This window comes from Trachemys scripta, chromosome 7 (genome assembly GCF_013100865.1).
Source record: "Trachemys scripta elegans isolate TJP31775 chromosome 7, CAS_Tse_1.0, whole genome shotgun sequence".
NCBI lineage: Eukaryota > Metazoa > Chordata > Testudines > Emydidae > Trachemys > Trachemys scripta.
The window spans coordinates 63,154,244-63,173,534 of NC_048304.1; the positions used below are offsets into that span (position 1 = coordinate 63,154,244).

At 46.1% G+C, this 19,291-nt stretch overlaps 2 protein-coding genes across 2 annotated transcripts; both read right to left on the reverse strand.

The window, feature by feature from the left end:
* LOC117880890 (dual specificity protein phosphatase 26-like) lies at positions 1 to 9,922 on the reverse strand. Its single transcript, XM_034777470.1, has 3 exons — positions 9,774 to 9,922; positions 2,496 to 2,713; positions 1 to 212 (listed from the first exon to the last, which is right to left on the reverse strand). The coding sequence occupies exons 1-3, from the start codon at positions 9,920 to 9,922 to the stop codon at positions 1 to 3; spliced, it is 579 nt and encodes a 192-aa protein (XP_034633361.1).
* A 5,537-nt stretch (positions 9,923 to 15,459) lies between these two features.
* Positions 15,460 to 19,291, reverse strand: LOC117880505 (dual specificity protein phosphatase 13-like). Its single transcript, XM_034776759.1, has 3 exons — positions 18,836 to 19,291; positions 18,282 to 18,499; positions 15,460 to 15,776 (listed from the first exon to the last, which is right to left on the reverse strand). The coding sequence occupies exons 1-3, from the start codon at positions 19,000 to 19,002 to the stop codon at positions 15,577 to 15,579; spliced, it is 585 nt and encodes a 194-aa protein (XP_034632650.1). The 5' UTR covers positions 19,003 to 19,291; the 3' UTR covers positions 15,460 to 15,576.

Here is a 19,291-nt window from a genome sequence, read left to right on the forward strand (position 1 = left end):
TTATAAGAGCTCACACAGGTTTGTCCTGTCTCGCAATTCAACATCTAGGTCGTGTAGCTGTTTCAGGAACCCTCGGTTTGGTGAAATGGCTCGGTGCTGGATGACACATTGGACAGCATCAGTCAGTGAGAAGTGATGGTAGATCATAAGGTAAGCCAGCACCAAGGTGGCGGATCTGCTTTTACCAACAACACAGTGAACTAAGATCTTTCCTGAAAAAGAAAAACAAAGATGAATTGTGCTGCTCCAGTCTGCTCAGAAGTGTCACAATGGGTCTTGGGCCGCTCAGCACGTTGATCATGGACTACCCTAGTTTTCACCTCTTGGACACTGCTTTGAATACATCCCGGGTCAATGACCAAAAACCATTCTAATGTGATCGTTATTCATCCTCCAGTATATGAAATAGGTTGCGGGTCTCAGGCAAGTTAATTCTGGACAAGTATCTCCTGCTCAAAATGCAGCGCTATTATGTGGCATTGTTGGCAGTCTTGGCAGAGAAGCCAAGTACTCATTGAAAGCATCATCAATGCTTTCAAATCCAGAAGCATTCCCTCAATAAAGGCACTGAGGAATACTGTAGGGGTATTGTGGGAGAAGCTTGTAGTGCTACTGCTGCTGCCTGTGCCAAACATTTCCTGTGGATAACTAGAGGTCAGTGCTCACCATATGGTGCCTCTCATGGCTGTTTTAAAAAAAAGTATGGCACTCAAGATGCAACTGGGTCACACAGGTTCTTATACTGGCCTTACAGAGCCAGTGCCTATTGTGTTTCACCATAGCTAGTGCAATCTCGCAGCATGCAAGAGGACTCCTACTAAATAGAGGGGGTCAGACTTCAGAGTCCATGAGATATTAGGTATCTCTGAGGTAGATTCCCTCCTGATTCACATCATCTTCTACAGAGCATGGCCCCTGAGGCAGAAAATCTTCTCAGAGGGCAGAGGAGGCAGTGCTGGCAGAAAGTAGCCCCAACCTACCTTCCATTAACAGGCCTAAAAGGAGCTATCATAGCCCAAAACTAAGCTTGTGGTGGTTGGAGAATTGGGTGTGTCTAGGGTTGCAGGGAGGTGTGTTTATTCAGCACATCCCTACTGAAGCCTCTGTCAGAATCTACAACTGCCTTCCCTGGTGGATCCTTTTGAGGAAGGTCACGGGGTGGAGGGGGTGGAGGGGAAACACTGTCTGCTTTCTCCTTTGGGATGAATCTGCTCTGAAGTACAGCTCCACCATTGGCTCTTGGAGGTGCAGTTGATGTTAGCTGGGGTGAATCTAGCCCTCTAAATAGTACAGTGATCCATTCCATAAGTGAACAGTAATTACTGGTAATGTTGGCCTGTGTCCTGATGGATTTATAACAGAAGGAAACAGCATGACCCTGGACCTTGTCAATGGCTCATTGACACATCTCTCTGTGATAGCTGGTATCACAACATCACCTTATTGCAACATCTGCTCTTCGCTGTTTTGTAGCCAGAGAAGGAGTGATTCATGTGCATTTGCTTTCTGATGAATCAACGCAGAACACTGGTGCCATCATATCCCAGCTGTTATATATTAACCACTCTCTAAACTACAACATCATCCTCCGTAGGCCTTTTTCCTTGTTCAAAAAAAGGGAAGCTGGTTTAGTGATTACAAGAGGGCCCATGTGGAGCCTAGATGCCTAGCTTTGCCACTGACTTGCTGTGTAACTTTGTGTGTGCTATTTAACCTCTTGGTGTCCCATTTTCCTCCCATCTCTAAAGGGAGACAGCCCATCAGGGTCCTGCTGGCCCAGATGAAAGAAGCTGCAGGTCTGTAGTAGACCAGTTCCTGGCTGGGACCAGAGGGATGAGGAAAGGTGCGCCCCTCTGGCCAAAGGAGGTTGAAGGATAACCAGAGTTTTTGGTTCTGGCTGCATTGTGTATAGCTGGGTTTCCAGGGGAGAGGACACAAGAACCTTAACCCTGAGCTAAAGGTGAAGCTCAAGGATACAGTTAGGAAGAGGCCCAGGGAACAAGTGGCAACTAATTGGATTGAGCAATACGTGGTGGCTCTTTACTGGGTTCCTGGGCTGGAAACCCAGAGTAATGGGCAGGCTCGGGTTCCCCTACTGGCTACAGGTAAAGTGATGTAAACCCCAAGAAAGGGATGGAGCTTATTTGGGAGCCTGAACAAAGGGCTGAATTTAAAGGGTCCAGAGCCAGGCTGAAGACCCTAGTGAGGGCAAAATACACCATTTATTTATTGGACTCTTTAATACCCTGGAAGGGGTTCATTCAGACTTTGTGACTTGGCCAGAGGGCCAAGCCATTGAAGACACAGCAAGGCTGGCCTGCAGGGGCCAAGAAAAGGACTTTGATACCACACTCTGCCACTTGGAGGCGCTCCACAGGTGAGTGTGCTTTGGTAGTCTGTCTCCCAGTGGTGTTGGGTAATGTTTGTATGGCAGCTGATGATCCTGGGATAAAAGTACTACATAAGCACAGAGTATTATCAAGAGAGGCACTTACCGTTCTGAGCACTCAGTGCGTTATTAATGTACTCTGAGGCAGGGTAGAAATGCTCACGCAGGTTAAAATCAGTTGAATCTTCTGCAGCTATTCCACAATAATGGATTTCCTGGCCATAGAAGGCTTGATCTCCTTTACTTTCCCATGTGGAATGTGCCGCATTCAGTACATGGGTGATGCCAAGTTTCCTCAGTTCTTCTTTGTCATGTGCAATCAAGCTACAAGAATTAGGTATAAAAGGTCACAAGGAAAAGTATTACATGGAAGAGTTTGATGTGGTCAAGTCCCTGATGCCTCTTATTGAGACTGATTGTCAATGAACAGTTCAGGACCTGTTACACTTGGAGATCTGTTGTTTGCATGGCATAACACCAAGCATGAGACAGAAAGTTGTGATTTCTAATCTGATGATTACATAGGAGCTGCACATAGAAAATATGCAATTGCATGTAAATATGAAAAGAGATTTCATGTCTACGAAAATAATCTCCTCTCTCTCTCTCTTTGCGTGTAAGTTCCTATGAGTTTTAATGAGAATTAAAAGCCCAATCCTGAGAGATGCAAAGCTGCCTTCATTCCCACTGAAGTCAAGGGGTTTTGTTGGCCCTGAGCACTTGACAAGGAGGTTCACTTCACGAATGGGTTCAGATTGAAAGGACATAGTCAAGCTTTTAGTTTAGTCTGCAGCCATTTCGTCTCGATCTGTAATAATTTCCTAATGCATTTTTGCAGGACTAGGAGTGTTAGCCCATGGAACCTGGCTAAATTCCAATGGTTAATTATATTCTGCCTGCTTAAAATTCAGCAGCTAGATTCATTTGTGGAAGGCATTCTTCATGTTTTGCCCTGAACTGTTGTGCAGCATTCCTCTGCACTGTTCAAGGCCTTCAGCCTTCCACCCCAAAGGGCACTGCATTTCACTATGGGTGATGCATGTACATCAATGTAATAGTCAGTTTGTTGAGCACTTAGGATCCTCTGTGATGAACGGCAGCATGTAGCAGGCAGCCATTAGTATTCTGCTTTAAAGGAGAGAGGTTCAGGTTGTTTGCACAGTATGAGAGAAGAAATTTGGAAGCTAGCTTTCAAGATGAAAAAGGCTTTATTAGCAAAATATAGTCTTAACTCTAGATTGTTCTTTCATTTCCGCTTGCCAAGCAGCCTCCTGAGTGATTATACAAGGCTAATTCCCAGGAAACAGGCCATCAAAACTGTAAATCTATGATAGCGCTACGGACTACTGTACCGTATGGCACTGTTCAGATGCTAATTAATCTCCACTGACACAGGCTTGCTCAGAAAGGGCCTGATCCAAAGCCTATTGAACTCAGTGGAAAGACTTCTATTGACTCCAGTGGACTTGGGCTCTAACTTCAAAGCCCTCTATTTCTTTCTCTTCCCCTCCTAAGGTGCTTACTCCAGAGAATAGTTGGTGCTTGTGCAAATGGTCCCACTGATTTCAATAGAGGGGAAAAATCCTGTCTGCAGTTCTTGATAAATTCCAGTTAAACTCTGTAGTTTTGCTTTTTACTAATTTCAATTTTTAAATAACTCTGTGTTCTTCTTCGATATTCAAGATCTGCTGCCTTGTTCAGCTCCTCAGCCCTTTCTGCTGTTGGATCTTTGCGGAGCATACACAGACACTGTTCTCAACTGTGAATGGAAACCAGGGATTTTTTAAAAATGCTCTTGAAAGAATACAGATTTCCATGGACATTATTAAACCCTTCAACAAAATAAATGCATTTTAAAATAAAAATGCAGTGAAGATGGCCACCAATTGTGGCATGCTGACAGCATGACAAGGCCTCCATTACACCATTGCAGGATGAAGATGGCCACCAATTGTGGCATGCTGACAGCATGACAAGGCCTCCATTACACCATTGCAGGATTACTGGCCTCAAATCCAACAGGTTTGGAAAGCAGATTAGAACTCATGATTTGCACTTGCAAAATTTGAAACATAAAGTATTGTTTCAATTTTTAAAACATATGGTCTTATTTCCCCAGCACATGCTTGCTCATTATTTTATGCTCTGTTCGATTATTGCTAAAACTTCCAGTTTACAAATATAATCACAGGGAAATGTGGCTAAAGCATCATTAGTAGCTCCTTCCTTCTCTTATGGTAATTATCTTGATTATTATGTCCAAATATTTAAGCCTGTTGATGGTGCAGGGGGACCTGTTTGATATAAAAACAGGGCTCTAGACTTGCACAGTTGGCAAAATTAATGTTTCTTTATGCATCAGAAAGAAGCAAATACAGGGTGAAATCCTAGCGACCCTGCACAAAATTCATGTCAAAGGGCTTTGTGCAGGTGATCTCTGTAGGGCTGGAATGAAATCCTTCTCTCCCAGTTGTACCATCCCTAATGACACTTCTCTATTACGATTCCAGATCAGGAAGCCCTCCGAGCATGGAATGTTTATCAACCCCAGTGGCAGTTCTGCATGCAAAGGGCTTTCTGGTTAGGGCCTAATTTATCCACCTTTGAAATTTAAATGCCTTGATCTAGCAAATAGTAAGCATGGGAATAGGCCCATTGGGACTAAGCATGAAAAGCACATACTTAAATACTTCCTAAGCAGTAAACACTTATGTTTTCTTTTCTGGATTTCTGTGGCCAACAGTGCAGATTGTATAGTTGACTATTTTAAAGCTATAATGCAAAGAAGTTGGTGTGTGTATTTAAATAAGATAAGAAATTTTGCAGTTAGGAAAGAGTTGAGAAACATCATAGAAAGTGTTAGGAAGGTTATAGTCTTCTGGGGGAGCTGTAGGAAAGGGTTAAATTGGGCTTATAAGAAAAATTTCATCTATCTTAAGGCCTTGATTCAGCAAAGCGGTAAAGCACATGTAAGAATGTGCTTAAAGTTATTACTTGCATCTGAAGAAGTGAGGTTCTTACCCACGAAAGCTTATGCTCCCAGTACTTCTGTTAGTCTCAAAGGTGCCACAGGACCCTCTGTTGCTTTTTACAGATTCAGACTAACACGGCTACCCCTCTGATACTTAAAGTTATACATCTTATTGACTTCAATTGTATTTAAGAATATACCTAAAGTTAAGCATGTGCTTAAGTGCTTTGCTGAGTCAAGGTCTAAGAATGGGATAGCTACCACAGCTCCAAAATAGAGCAAAAATATTCCAAAAATAATTTTGTAACAGGGTGCTTGTAGGTCCAGGGGGCCTAATGATTGGTGTGCCCAACTTCCAACCCTTTGTTTCCTTGGTCAAGGTGCCTCAGTCTTTCAGACTGTGGGGGGTAGGGGTCCTGGACCCTCCCACTCAGGGCCCTGTGTAAGTTGACTCCTGAACAGGGGGCATTCCAAGGAGGGAATCGAAATCCACTGCCCTGGGCTACTTTAGGGTTTCTGGAATGCCCAGTCAAAAAGGGACCCTAGTGTCTCTGGTCAGCACTGCCAACCGGGCTGTTAAAAGTTCGGACAGCGGTGCTGCGGGTCTAAGGCAGGCTATTTCCTACCTGTCCTGGCACTGCGTTGCACCCCGGAAGCAGCCAGCAGGTCCGGTTCCTAGCTGTGGGGGGCCACAGGGCTCCGTGCACGGCCCTCACCCCGAGCACTGGCTCTGCTCTCCCTTTGGCTGTGAACCGTGGCCAATGGGAGCTGGGGGGGGCGGTGCCTCTGGGCAAGAGCAGCACATGGAGCCTCCTGGTCCCCCTGCCTAGGAGCTGGACCTGCTGCTGGCTGCTTCTGGGATGCACTGCGGAGCCAGGAGCTTAGCTCCGCTGCACTGCTGACCAGGAGCTGCCCAAGGTAAGCCCATGCCCCAATCCCGAGCCCCTGCCCCAGCCCTGAGACCCCCAAACCTGGAGCCCCCTCCTACATTCCAAACCCCTCATCTCCGGCCCCACCCCAGAGCCTGCACCTCTAGCTAGAGCCCTCACCCCCCTGGACCCCAACCCTCTGCCCCAGCCCTGCGCCCTCCAAACCCAGAGCCCCCTCCTGCACTCCAAACCCTCCATCCCAGAGCCCCTACCCCTTCCTGCACCCCAATCCCCTGCCTCAACCTGCAGTCCCCCTCCTGCACCCCAAATCCCTCATCCCTGGCCCCAGCGCAGAGCCCGCACCCCTAGCCCAGATCTCATATCCCCTCCCACACCCCAGCCCCCTCCCTCAATCCACAGCCCCCTCCCACATTCTGAATCCCCCACCCCCCAGCATGGAGCCCCTTCCTGGACCCCAAACCCCTCATCCCCAGAGCCCACATCCTAAACCCCTCATTTCTGGCCCCACCCCGGAGCCCTCACTCCCTCCTGCACCTCAACTCCCTGCCCCAGCCCAGTGAAAGTGAGGATGGGGGACAGCGAGCCACCAAGGGAGAGGGCATGTAGTGAGCAGGGCCTCGGGGAAGGGGTGGGGCTAGGGTGTTCGGTTTGTGCGATTAGAAAGTTGGCAATCCTAGGCTACTTCCTACCAGTGTCCCTTCAGTTTGGGGCATGGCCCATATAGTCCTATTTGTTGGGATGGCTTGCTTCCCTTGGCACCTTCTTGTGGATCTTGGGCTGCATCCTGCCGTGTTCCCATGCTCCTTCAGGTGGGGAAGCTGTAAGTTTGGTGAAGCCAAACCCCACAATGTCTCTGGGGTGCAGTCACCAAGTTACTGGAGGCTCCTAGCTCTTCTCTGCAATCTCCCTTGGCTGGGAGACAGAACATGCTCCATAGTGGCTGACTTGGCCTGTAGGCTAGTGATCCTTCCTTTCAGGTTGGGCTGTAGCTAGCTCCTGCCTCTTCACCAGTCAGGGCCGGTGCAACCACTAGGCGAACTAGGCGGTCGCCTAGGGTGCCAAGTGGTTGGGGGCGTCTGGGATTTTTCCTCCCTCCCCTCCCTTCCCCTCACACAGAGTGTGGCGTGGCTGATTGGGCGCCTGGGCCTGATTTAGCCGCTCCCATTGACCTCCAGCAGGCAGATCCCCTCCCCTATTCCCCCTGCCTCAGCATCGCGTCACCAGCACTCTGTGTGCTCAGCAGCTTGTTTGGTTTGGCTCCACGTGGAACCAGTGGCTCGAGTGGCATGGTGGTAAGGGGAGTCCCGGGGGGCTATCAGGGAGCAGGGGGAGGGTTGGATGGGTTGGGAGTTCGGGGAGGTGGGCTGTCAGGGGGCAGGGAGTGATTGGATGGGGCGCGGGAGTCCCGGGGGTCTGTCTGGGGGGTGAGGGTATGGATAAGGGTTTGAGCAGTTAGGGGACAGGTAGTGGGTAGGGTCCTAGGGGGGCAGTTCGTGTGGGGGCAGTCAGGGGATAAGGAGCAGGGAGGCTTAGATAGGGGGTGGGGTCCTGGGGGGCAGTTAGGGGCAGCGGTCCCAGGAGGGGGGAGTCAGGGGACAAGGAGCGGGGGGGGGGGGCGGGGGGTCTGGGGGGGGGGGGGAGGGGGGGGGGGGGGGGGGGGGGGGGGCTTCCCCCCCGTCCTCTCTTTTGATTATTGAAATATGGTAATCCTAAAAAAGTGGTGCTCTGGCTCGGCAGGGAGGAGCCCCCTTCAGGAGGCACCAGAGAGCCAGTGTGTCGGCTTGCGGGGGTGGCGAGCCCCAGCCATGGAGGAGCCGGTGCGGCGCAGGGGGGCAGCAGCCCTGCAAAGGCGGTGGTGCTGCTAGTGGGGAGCAGCCGCACCTCCTGCCCAGGCTGTGGCCCGGTGCCCCCCCCCCAGGGGCTCCTGCAGGTTGCAGTGGATGCATGCGGGCACCGGCCCCCGTGCGCCCCCTGGTTCCCCCCTCGCCATGATCGGGCTCTGCGGCTCCAGGGCATGTGAGCCACTGCCAGGGCGCGGGGCCCTGAGCCTGCTCCAGGAGGGGCAGCGGCGGTGGCGGCTCACACTCCCGGGAGCCGCAGAGCCCAAGTGCAGCAAGGGAGGAGCCAGGGGTGGGCACGGGGGCCACCGCCCACATGCATCCACTGCAGGATCCACCGGGGGGCGGGGGTGCTGGGCGGGTCATAGACAGGACAGACGAACCCCCCAGCTTCCCCCTCACTGTGCTTGGGTTCTGCAGCTCCCGGGCATGTGAGCCGTTGCTGCACCTCCCGGAGCAGGCTCAGGGTCCTGCACCCCGGCGGCACCTCATATGCCCGGGAGGCACATGGGGGGGCTGGTGCCGGGATGCATCTGCTGCAGTCTGCAGGAGCCCCCGGGGGGACGCCGGGACGCAGCCTGGGCAGGAGGGGCAGGGGGCGCGGATGCTCCCTGCTAGCTGCACTGCCGCCTTTGCAGGGCTGCTGCCCCCATGCACCGTGCCGGCTCCTCTATGGCTGGGGCTCACCGCCGTCGCAAGCGGGACGCTCTGGCTCTCCGGTGCCTCCAGAAGGCGGCTCCTCTCTGCCGAGCTGCTGCAGCGGCCCAAGCCCGGCAAAGCCAGTGAGTGGACTTGGGGCGGGGGCCGCCAGGGTGGGGTAGGGAGGGGAGGGCTCACGGGGCGGCTGTGCATCCTCCAAGGGAGTTCATGGGGCGGGGAGGGGCGGACCTGGTCTGGGGAGCAGCTCCTGGGCATGGCTGGCCCCTGGGCAGGGTGACCTCTGGAGTCTATAAAGGCTCATTGGGATTTGCCCCTCAGTGAACTGATGGGGGGGCGCGGGGGCACAAGGTGGAAGTTTCACCTAGGGCGCAAAATATCCTTGCACAGGCCCTGTCACCAGTCAGCCCTGAAATGAGCCTTTTCTACCCCCTCCAGGCCTGGCATTGGCAGCAGGCTTAGCTGGGCCCAAAGGCTGTCCTTAATCCCTGCCATGCTGGCAGGCAGTTTCTCTGCTTCATCACAAACTTATTAACCAAAAGTAATGGGTCCAGTTTAATTAAAAAAAATGGTTATATTTGTGAGCAAGAAAATCCAGCTGAAGATCAGTTTGCTCTAAAAACAAATTTTAGAATGTTAATTTTTTTTAATGTGAAAATATCCATTTCATGGAAATCTGTTGAAAAACAAAACATGTCTCATGAAATGAGAAATATTCTGTACCAAATTTAGAGAGCTCTGTCACAGTTGTATGCACAACTTGAGAATGTACTGTTTGGAGCATTTGTAAAATCCATTAAAAATAATTGTAATAATTATATAAAATAATAGAGAAAAATATTGCATGTGGGAATTCTTTTCTAACTGTATTCTTTGGTATGATAAGTACTTTCTTTAGTGCACACTCCAGTTCTAATCTAAAAGTCAATTTTAAAACTACTAGTTGTTTTGCAGATATCACCAATAAAACAGTGAGACAGCTTACATTGACAATCATAAAGAATGGCTCAGTTTCAAATAACACTTACATATCACCTAAATACAGGTTAGGCCACACTTCATCCACATGATTTAATTCCATCCTGCAGCTGTCCAAAACATGCTCCAGCTCTTTGACCGAAGGAGTGGCAGATGGGAAACGCTGATGGTTCGGAAGGTTCTGACCGTCTTCAGACATTGACCCTTTGGTTATGTATTGATTTAGCTTATCTGAGACACGGTCAGATACGGTTGCTGAGGAATTGATAGTGGAGTTCCTGCTGAACTATGCCTTCTTTGCTGACACTTGATGTTTCCAAGCAGCTGGATCTCTTTAAATATGGCAGGCCTTATTTCAGCCCCTCTGATTCACTTGGCGCCATATCAGGGTTGGAATGGAAACTTTAACTGACAACACAAAAGTATGCAATAAACAAGTGTTAATCACAATATTGCACTGCATGCCCGAAGTAAACAATGTTACTGGAGCTCAGAAGATCAGCCAGAGCTCTCTGCAAAAGAACTGTCATTCTACTCCAGCACTGTTCTAGTATTAGTGGTAGTCAACTAAAAACAGGGAGACCGTTCATTTTAGAGAAAGGTCCAAAACAAACTTCAGTAAGTTTCCACTGGAGATTTACGTGACTCTATCTAAGCTAAATATAATTAAGAAGGACTAGTCACCATGCTTACAAGTTTCTATATCTTTAACAACAAAATAATAATGATCACAATGAGCTTTGCTGAGACTGAAGTAACCAGAAACAGGCATGACACCCACCCCATCAAATCACCCAAATGGAAATGCAGGAAACTCTGGGGAACGTCCAGCCCATCGCTTGTGTTTCTGACCCCATCTCTCATGATTGGTGAAGTTTAACAAAGCACAGCTTGCTCCCATAATCACAACTGAGATCAGCCATGCCTCCTTCCAGGAACTTCCAAAGTCCCTAAAGATCTTGAGTGTCTAGTCAGTCCTGAACTTAACCACTGTATACAATGGGAAAAAAGTTTTGGCCAGCACAAGAAAAGCAGCCTGTGTTTCACCAGCTCTTGTCTAATGCGGATGCCAACCTAACCTCCTTCATTGTGGGATCCTATATAGCTAGGGTCCCCATCAACAGGGCAACCATACGGGGACTGTTTATCAGAGTTTTGTGTGGGATGATGAGAATTTCCCTGTATATACTCTTTATAAAGGACCTGACTGTTCCCTCTGGGATAGCCCTACCTGTGGGTGGGGCTTAGTTGATAAATGTATGCTTTGGATTTTTCTCTCCAAGCATGCCCCAGGGCAGTAAGAAGTGGGTATTTAAATAAAAGAAAGGAAATAAGGAAAGAAAGAACAGATTGGGGCAGGGCTGGGCAGAGAACATATGAGTGGGATTGTATGACAGGATTGCTTTTGATGGTGGCAGCAGGGCTCAGCAGTCCTGCAGGTCCCTTATGGTTTAGGTCTTAAACTCATGCAGCAGGGTGTCATCTGGTCACCTGCAGGAGTCAGGAACGGATTTTCTACACACACCCGATTCCCCATGTTGGATTTTTGTTTTTTGGTCTTCTTCCTCTGAAGCATCAGAGATGGCCATGGCTGGAGATGGGACACTGGACAGGGAGGGTCAGGGCTCGGAGATGGCACCAAGCATTATTTCTCTTAGCTGGCTATTTCTTGCTCATATGCTCAGGGTCTAACCAATCACCATATGTAGGGTTGGGAAGGAATTTCCCCCTGGGTCAGATTGGTCCCTCCTATTTTTTTGCCTGTGGCATATAATAGTTTAATCTCCGGTGGGCTGTATAACTTTTGGTTATTGGGTTTAGTGTACAGGCGCTGGGTGGCCTGTGATATACAAGAGCTCAGGCTAGATGATCTGGTGGGCCCTTCTGGCCTTAGACTCTGTGACTCTAAGTGCTGGGGCAGGGAGTGCCATGTGCCCATTAACGTTAGTGGCTGCGGAGTGGAGGTTGTCAGCACCTCATGGGATTTGGCCTTGTGTATAAAATTATCAGAAGTGCCTAAGGGTCACGTTTTTAGAGATATTTAGGCACCTAAAGATGCAAATAGGCACCTACTGAGATTTTCAAAAGCACCTGGGCACCTAACGCCCATTGAAATCGATGGAAGTTATGTGCTTTTGAAAACCCCACTAGGTACCTACATCTTTAGGTACCTAGGAACCTTTCAAAATGTTCCTAAGTGACTTAAGAGCTCCTCAGTCATTTATATGCTTTTAAAAATGGTACCCAGTATGAACAAAGTACAAGCTGTGGTGCAGTATACTTGGTATATATGGTCTTGTTCATTTGCCTGCTAATTTGCAAAATTCAGTCACTTGCAATAACAACTCTTCCAGTTATTAAAGGGAATGGTGAGTGTAGACTAGTAATGTAGTATCACCTCCTGGCCCTTGAGTAGTCATGAATGGTAGTGAAGACGTTTGTTTTCTTCCAGTAGGCTACAGCAAGGTGTTTTCTCTCCTTAAAATAATATAGGTCTGATTCTATCACCCTTACTCATGTAGATTGGTGCCTTATTCCACAAGAAGTGCCATTACAATAAATAAAGCTACTCCTGGGGTAAGGTAATACTTAGTGTTAGTAAGTATGGGGCCCTTTATGAGCAAATAGTAAATGCATAAAATACTGACTTTGCAAATAAAAAATAATGATTTCTCACTGACCAGTTCTTCTGACAGGAGAACATCATTGTGTTATTTCTGGTATGGATGCCAGTCCAGCTCAGCTTCACTTTGTACTTCTCTCATCTACACTACTCAGGAAACTACTCTTCAGGACAGTAAATATTAATTTATAACAGGAACAACTTCTGCAGCTGTGACTTCATGGGACAGATGTTAGGGAGCATGCAAAGCATTATTCTGACAGGGAATTCCATTAATCTCACTCATGTGAGTAATTCTGTCCAGCCGAAAGCCATTAAGATACACTATTTCCCTCACATATATTTTATATTTTTGATGCCTTCTCTTCCAAAGACTTAAAGCCTGAATTCTATTGTAATGTGAATGAGTTATAAATTATGATGAAACATTGACTCATACAAATCCCCATTAATCCAAATGGAGAACTTCAAAGCAAAGACATTTCCCCCCACTCCTTTGTGATGTATAAAGGTTGGCTTAAGGCAGTTGCTGTTTTTCAAAACATTTTCCGCTTGTATTTTTTTTTTTTTTTTTACTTTGCAATGCCCCCCCTTCTATTCCATGGAGCTCCTTGGCAAGGTTTTGGAGAACCTGAATAGTCATGTCACAAAGCTGTGATCTGCACTCACACCCCAATTCAGCAAAGCAATTGAGCTCATGTTGAAACAAGGTATGGGTTTAAGCATAGGCGTAGTGCTGAGTTGAATCAGGATCCAAGCCTCGGGCTTTGTCTACACTGCCCCACAGTTCGGACTATGGGGATCTGAATAGCAGAGTGCACCAAAGAGCTTTGCTGTAATTCCCCATGTAGATGGTGAAGGTGCAAATGAAAAGGTGTCCAGTTTGCGTTAATGTAGTCCTATTGGAAAAGGACTCAATTAATGTGAACTTAGGAAGTCCCCCAAAGATTTTGCAAATCACCTGCAACAAAGACAGGGAACTGATCAGTCCTGATATTTCAAGAGTAAAAAAACAAGGAGAAATGTGTTTACTTAATCTGGTGGGGGAAAGTTATTATAAGGTCATTTAGTCAATAAATCATTTTGAAGTAACAAAGGACAAAAGCAGATTTAGCTTTGTTTCAGAAGGTAACTGGCTAATTTCCAGATAGATTGGTGGTGCCAAATTTGAATACCTTTATATTTAAAATGGTATAGGTTGTAGCTAAAAGTGTGATTTTTTTTTTTTTTTTTTTTTTAACCAATGGTACAGAATGTTATGTGGACACCCTTACTTTGATTTAAACCTGGTTTGTATCAGTTTATTTTAACTAATGATTTAAATGAACTTAGTGTCTTATTAGGCTACTTTGTATGTAACCAGATTTAAATCAAATTGAGTCTCAAATTGAGTCTCTTTGCTCCAGTTTAACTAAATTGGTTTTAAATTTGACTTAAAGGTGAACCAGTGAAACTTTGCACATAGACAAGGCACTAGGGTTAAACATGGACGCTTGGGAGCACGCCCTGGAATAGTCTCAAGCAACTGGGAAGCAAGACAATAACTCGTTTCAGCAAAGAGTCTTAACCTTACACACCTTCCCTGCTACCAGTTCCAGTCCTGACCCAGAACCAGAGAGAGGGAGGCGGCTTGCGCTTGGGGCTCAAGCTGGAGACCAGGAAAGAACCGAAGTGAAATTAGGTGTCAAATTGTGGGGAATGTGTTCTAGCAAGTGGGGAGAGGGTCTAGCGCTTGCCTGACTGGTCTGCGGTCTGGTTTTGTTGGTGGAGGGGAGCAGCAGCTAAAAGGGGCCTGGGAAGGGGTGGGGAGGAAGGGAAAAGGGAGATGCTAACATCAAGTATACTCATCAGTGCTTCTAGAGCAGTGTGGATTAATGGTATAACACAGGAGGAGGAGTTGAAAACTTCTGAGTTCTGGTTAAATTGAGCAAGTAGCTTAAACTCATGGGGTGCTCCACTCATTACTAGGCTGGTGCCTCTGCCTGGCCACTCTGTTGATTAGCTCATGTGGTCTATGCTCCTTTCTCTGGTTGCATAACATCACTCTGTCTCTCTCTCTGGTCTGCAGCACCTCTCCTGCTCCAGGAACCACACCGTCCTTTTCGCGATTTGGTCTCCATTAAGCCCTTCAGAGTGAACACCCCATCACACTCGCTACCCCCATTAACTCCTTCAGAGTGAACACCACATCACACTCACTACCTCCATTAACCCCCATTAACCCCTTCAGAGTGAACACCCCATCACACTCCCTACCTCAGTTTTCCCAGCTTTAAAATGGGTGTGAGGATTAATGAGTTAATGCTTGCAAAGCATTCTGAAGATATAACACCTATTATAATCATAGAATCTCAGAGTTGGAAGGGACCTCAGGAGGTCATCTAGTCCAACCCCCTGCTCAAAGCAGGACCAAATGTAATTTCCTACATCCTATTCTCTGAAAACAGTATACACAAGTAAAGGTTTACTGGAAGAGCTACCAAATTGGCAATGCCCGAGTCATCACTCTGACAGCTATTTAGTTGCCCACATGAGCTGGTAGTCTTAGGACAATTTCAGGAAGTTGCTGAGACAGAGTGGGGAAGTTCTCACTGATGCTGTTTGCCTCAAGTGAACTATCAGCAGAACAATCAAGTACCTTGCAAGAGTAATAGTGAATGCTGAATGTTACTGAAATTTACATGAGTGTATTGGGTGGACTTCTGAGAAGCTTCCATCATCACTGAAAGTGGGAAGCACAATGAGAAACTGTAGCCATGGGCCCATATCCACTATAGTTGTAGCTAAGTCAGGGGACCAGGTTACAACATGCTCCCAGTTTTTAATGTAGATGAGACTGCAGCTGTATTGCACAAGTAAATAAAATCCTTGGGCATGTCCAAGGAATTAGCACAGCTCAAGGACTGCCCAGACCATCTAGACTACACAATGGAACCATGTTGTAACCACACGGGACAGATATATAATGACTAATTTGTGCTCCTAGTGTAGATGAGGCATAAGCCAGAAAGAGCTGTGCTCTTCTTAGAGGGCCTGAGGTACCCCCCCCAAAATCACTTAAATTACTATTTATTACAATCATTTGTTTCTAGTATGTATTTTTATTTGTTGCCAATGTGTATTGCTAATAGATACATTTAATAAGTGCAATGATTCTGAAGACCAAGTCTTCATGAACATTCCTAGACATTTAAAAAGTGACTTAAAGATATTTTGGATCTATTCACTGATCAACAGCCTCTTGTTTGCCGTAGCTGAATGTCCAAATTTCGCAGCTGTTTTAGAAACCCTCTATTGGGTGAAATCCATCGATGTTCCTTCACTGCTTTGATGGCTTTGATCAACGGGAGGTGATGATTTATCATGAGATATGCCAACACCAAAGAAGCTGACCTGCTTATTCCAACCGCACAGTGCACCAAAATTTTAGCTAGTAAGAGAAAATGAAAGCAAGTTATAGCTATGGAAAATCAGCAATATGTCAGATGAAGTTTTAAATTAAAGGGGAGAAAAAATCCCAGAGACTCTGAACAAAGTAGTTAGGTTAACAAGTTTGATTTCTAACCCTGGTAGATACATCATATGAACTGCTAATAATCTGGAGTTCAATCCTGCTCACAAAAGTAATACTTATTCATACTTGATATCTCTTTTTGATAAGATTACAAATTTGGTTGATAAAGGTAATAGTGTTGATGTAATATACTTAGATTTCTGCAAGGTGTTTGACTAGGTATCACATGATATTTTGATTTAAAAAAACCAAGAATGATATCAAATTAACATGTCACCCATTAAATGGATTAAAACTGGCTACTGCTCGCTCTCAAAATGTAATAGAAGTGGGGAATTGTCACTGAGCAGGTGTGTTTCCAGTGGAGTCACGCAGGCATTCATTGTTTGCCCTGTTCTATTTAACATTTTTTATCCATGACCCAAATCATCACTAATAAAGTTTGCAGATGACACAAAAATTGGAGTGGTAAATAATGAAGAGGACAGGTCACTGATTTAGAGCGATCTGGATCACTTGGTAAATTGGGGCTTAAGCAAACAGTATGCATTTTAATATGGCTAAATGTAAATATATATATCTAGGAACAAAGAATGTAGACCATGCTTACTTGAAATCAATGGGGGCTACCCCTATAAATAAGGGTTGTAGGATTGGGCCTGGATGGATGGAGAAAACACAAGTTAAAATACAAGATAAATAAGAGATATATTGCCACCAGATGAGGATCTGCTCTTTGTGGACTGTTATTAATTGATATTCTATTGCGGTAGTGCCTAGGGACCCAGCCCATTTATTCTAGGCACTGTACAAAGAGGTTATTCACTAGATTTTGTACAATGCATTGAAGGTTTCTGTAGTGCGGAGTAGTGCGGACTGTTATCCTTCATGGCCCAATCCTGCAGCCCTTACTCACACTGGAAGAATTCCTTAGCAGTGAATGAGACTCCTCACATGAGTAAGGGCTGTCGGATAAGGCTGTCTGTCTTTTTAGACATTTGTGTTTATTTAAAAATGTATTATTTACAATATATAATACATTGAGACAACAGACCAGCTAAGGCTGAATACAAGCATGACTAATAAAAATAAACAAAACACAGGGGCGGCACACACTGCACAATCAACCTGTGGAACTTGTTGCCAGGGGATGTTGTGAAGGCCAAAACTATAATTAGGTTCAAAAAGAACTAGATAAGTTCATAGAAGAGAAATCCATCAGTGTCTATTCACCAAGATAGTTAGGGATGCAACCCCATGCTCTCGGTGTCCCTAGCCTCTGACTGCCACAAGCGGGGCGTGGACAACAGGGAAAAGATCACTCGATGATCGCATGTTCTGTTCATTCCCTCTGAAGCACCTGGCATTTGTCACTGTCTGAAGCCAGGATACTGGGCTAGATGGACCATTGGTCTGACCCACTATGGCTGTTCTTATGTTCTTATCCCTCTTGGACCATGTCTATGAGCTTTTCATACAGAAAATGAATACATCAGGCCAAAACACCTGTCAGAGATGGTCTAGATAATACTCAGTCCTGCCATGAGTGCAGGGGACTGGACTAGATAATCTCTTGAGGTCCCTTCCAGTCCTAGGATTCTACGATTCTATGTCAAGTTTCAGAGTAGCAGCCGTGTTAGTCTGTATCCGCAAAAAGAACAGGTGTACTTGTGGCACCTTAGAGACTAACAAATTTATTAGAGCATAAGCTTTCGTGGACTACAGCCCACTTCTTCGGATGCTATATGCATAGCTATATGCATCCGAAGAAGTGGGCTGTAGTCCACGAAAGCTTATGCTCTAATAAATTTGTTAGTCTCTAAGGTGCCACAAGTACTCCTGTTCTTTTTATGATTCTATGAAATCACGTTACAGAATAATAGGTTTAAAACAGGGCTACCTTTGTAAATGTCTTTTAGCTATGCATCCTTATTCTTTCCCCCTCCTTTCCTCTTTCTTGTCCTAGCCTCATACGTTCTTTCTATATATGTTAGTATTGTTTCTTTGCTCTCAGCAGGATTCAGGGGTGTCAGTAATTTGTATCCATTTTAAATGTTCATATTTCCTTTTCTAGATTCAGCCTTTCTTCCCAGCTATTTTCACCTTGATTTTTCTCTCCTTTATTTTCTACCCCAATCTCTCCTCATCCTTTCTACTGTGAGTTTGGTTTTTTTTCTCCCCTCCACTTCTCTGCATCCTCCCTTGGTTCTTTTGAGATACTGGGGCTGGGAAGGAAAAGGTGCTGAGCACAGGTTGCACTCACCCTCCGAAGAGTGGGTGGTGAGTGCTCCAGAGAGTGAGCAGGTGACCATGAGTTAGTGGGTATCACCCTCCAGATGTGGTTGTTGATCAAACTTGCGGGACGAACCTGTCAATATAGCATGTAATCTAATACCAAACTGAACAGCAATGATTTCATACCTCCTGGTGTGTTCAAGGCTTTATGTATAAACTCTGCTGCAGAGAAAAAGTATTGGCTTATGTCGAAGTCTGGAAGGTCATAGGCTGGTATGCCATAGTAATCAATGGTAGTGCCGTAAAAGTCTTGGCCTCCTTGGCAAAACATTGTGCCATGGGCAGCATTTAAAACATGGGTAATGCCCATCTTCCATAAACCAAATCTGTTGTGAGCTGTAACTCTAAGGAAAAGACAAACATAAACAAATAGATTTGCAGAGATATTTACAGAGTAGGAAAATTTTTGTGGTTGCATTTTCTAGGGCAGAAATTAAGACATCGTTTCTCCAGACTACACAACAATTAACTACCCAATCATAATTTTATCCAAAATAGATTTTAAGGACTGCACTGTTCAAACTGTCGTCAAATAACACAACCAGGAACTGCCTCAATGCAATATTCATAAGCCATGCTCACAATAAACAGGAGCACCAGAATTCTAGCAGTCTGAAAGAGGCAAAAAGTACTGTGTTGCTCTTAAATTCTACTGAGCCATTCCATAAAGTTATACTTACAGGTCTCCTAAGAAGAGGTTAGGCCATACTTCATCAGTGTGGTTACAAGAAGATAATCCAGTATTCAAAAGCTGCTCTATGTCTTTCACTGTAGGGACCTCAGCTGTACATGTCTCAGAACCTTCAGGGTCCTTTGCGAGCAACACATCCCCTTCAGCCATTGTCATTCAAACAGAAACTTTGCTCTCAGAAATCTGAGAAACTGAACCAATGCTGCCTTGTTTACTTACATTTTGCCAACATTCCCAGCTGTCATTTTCAATCATGGAGACTAGTGGCAACAGGTGCTGATCAGCAGCATGGTAATATCCTGTTCAACATACTGTAAAAGAAATGCAGTAGCCGTATCTTCCAAGACAGCCATTAAATGATCAACAGCACTAGGGTGACCAGACGTCCTGATAAAATGTCCCGATATCTGCCGGCAGCACTGGGGGGTTTTTTTGCTCAGCTGTC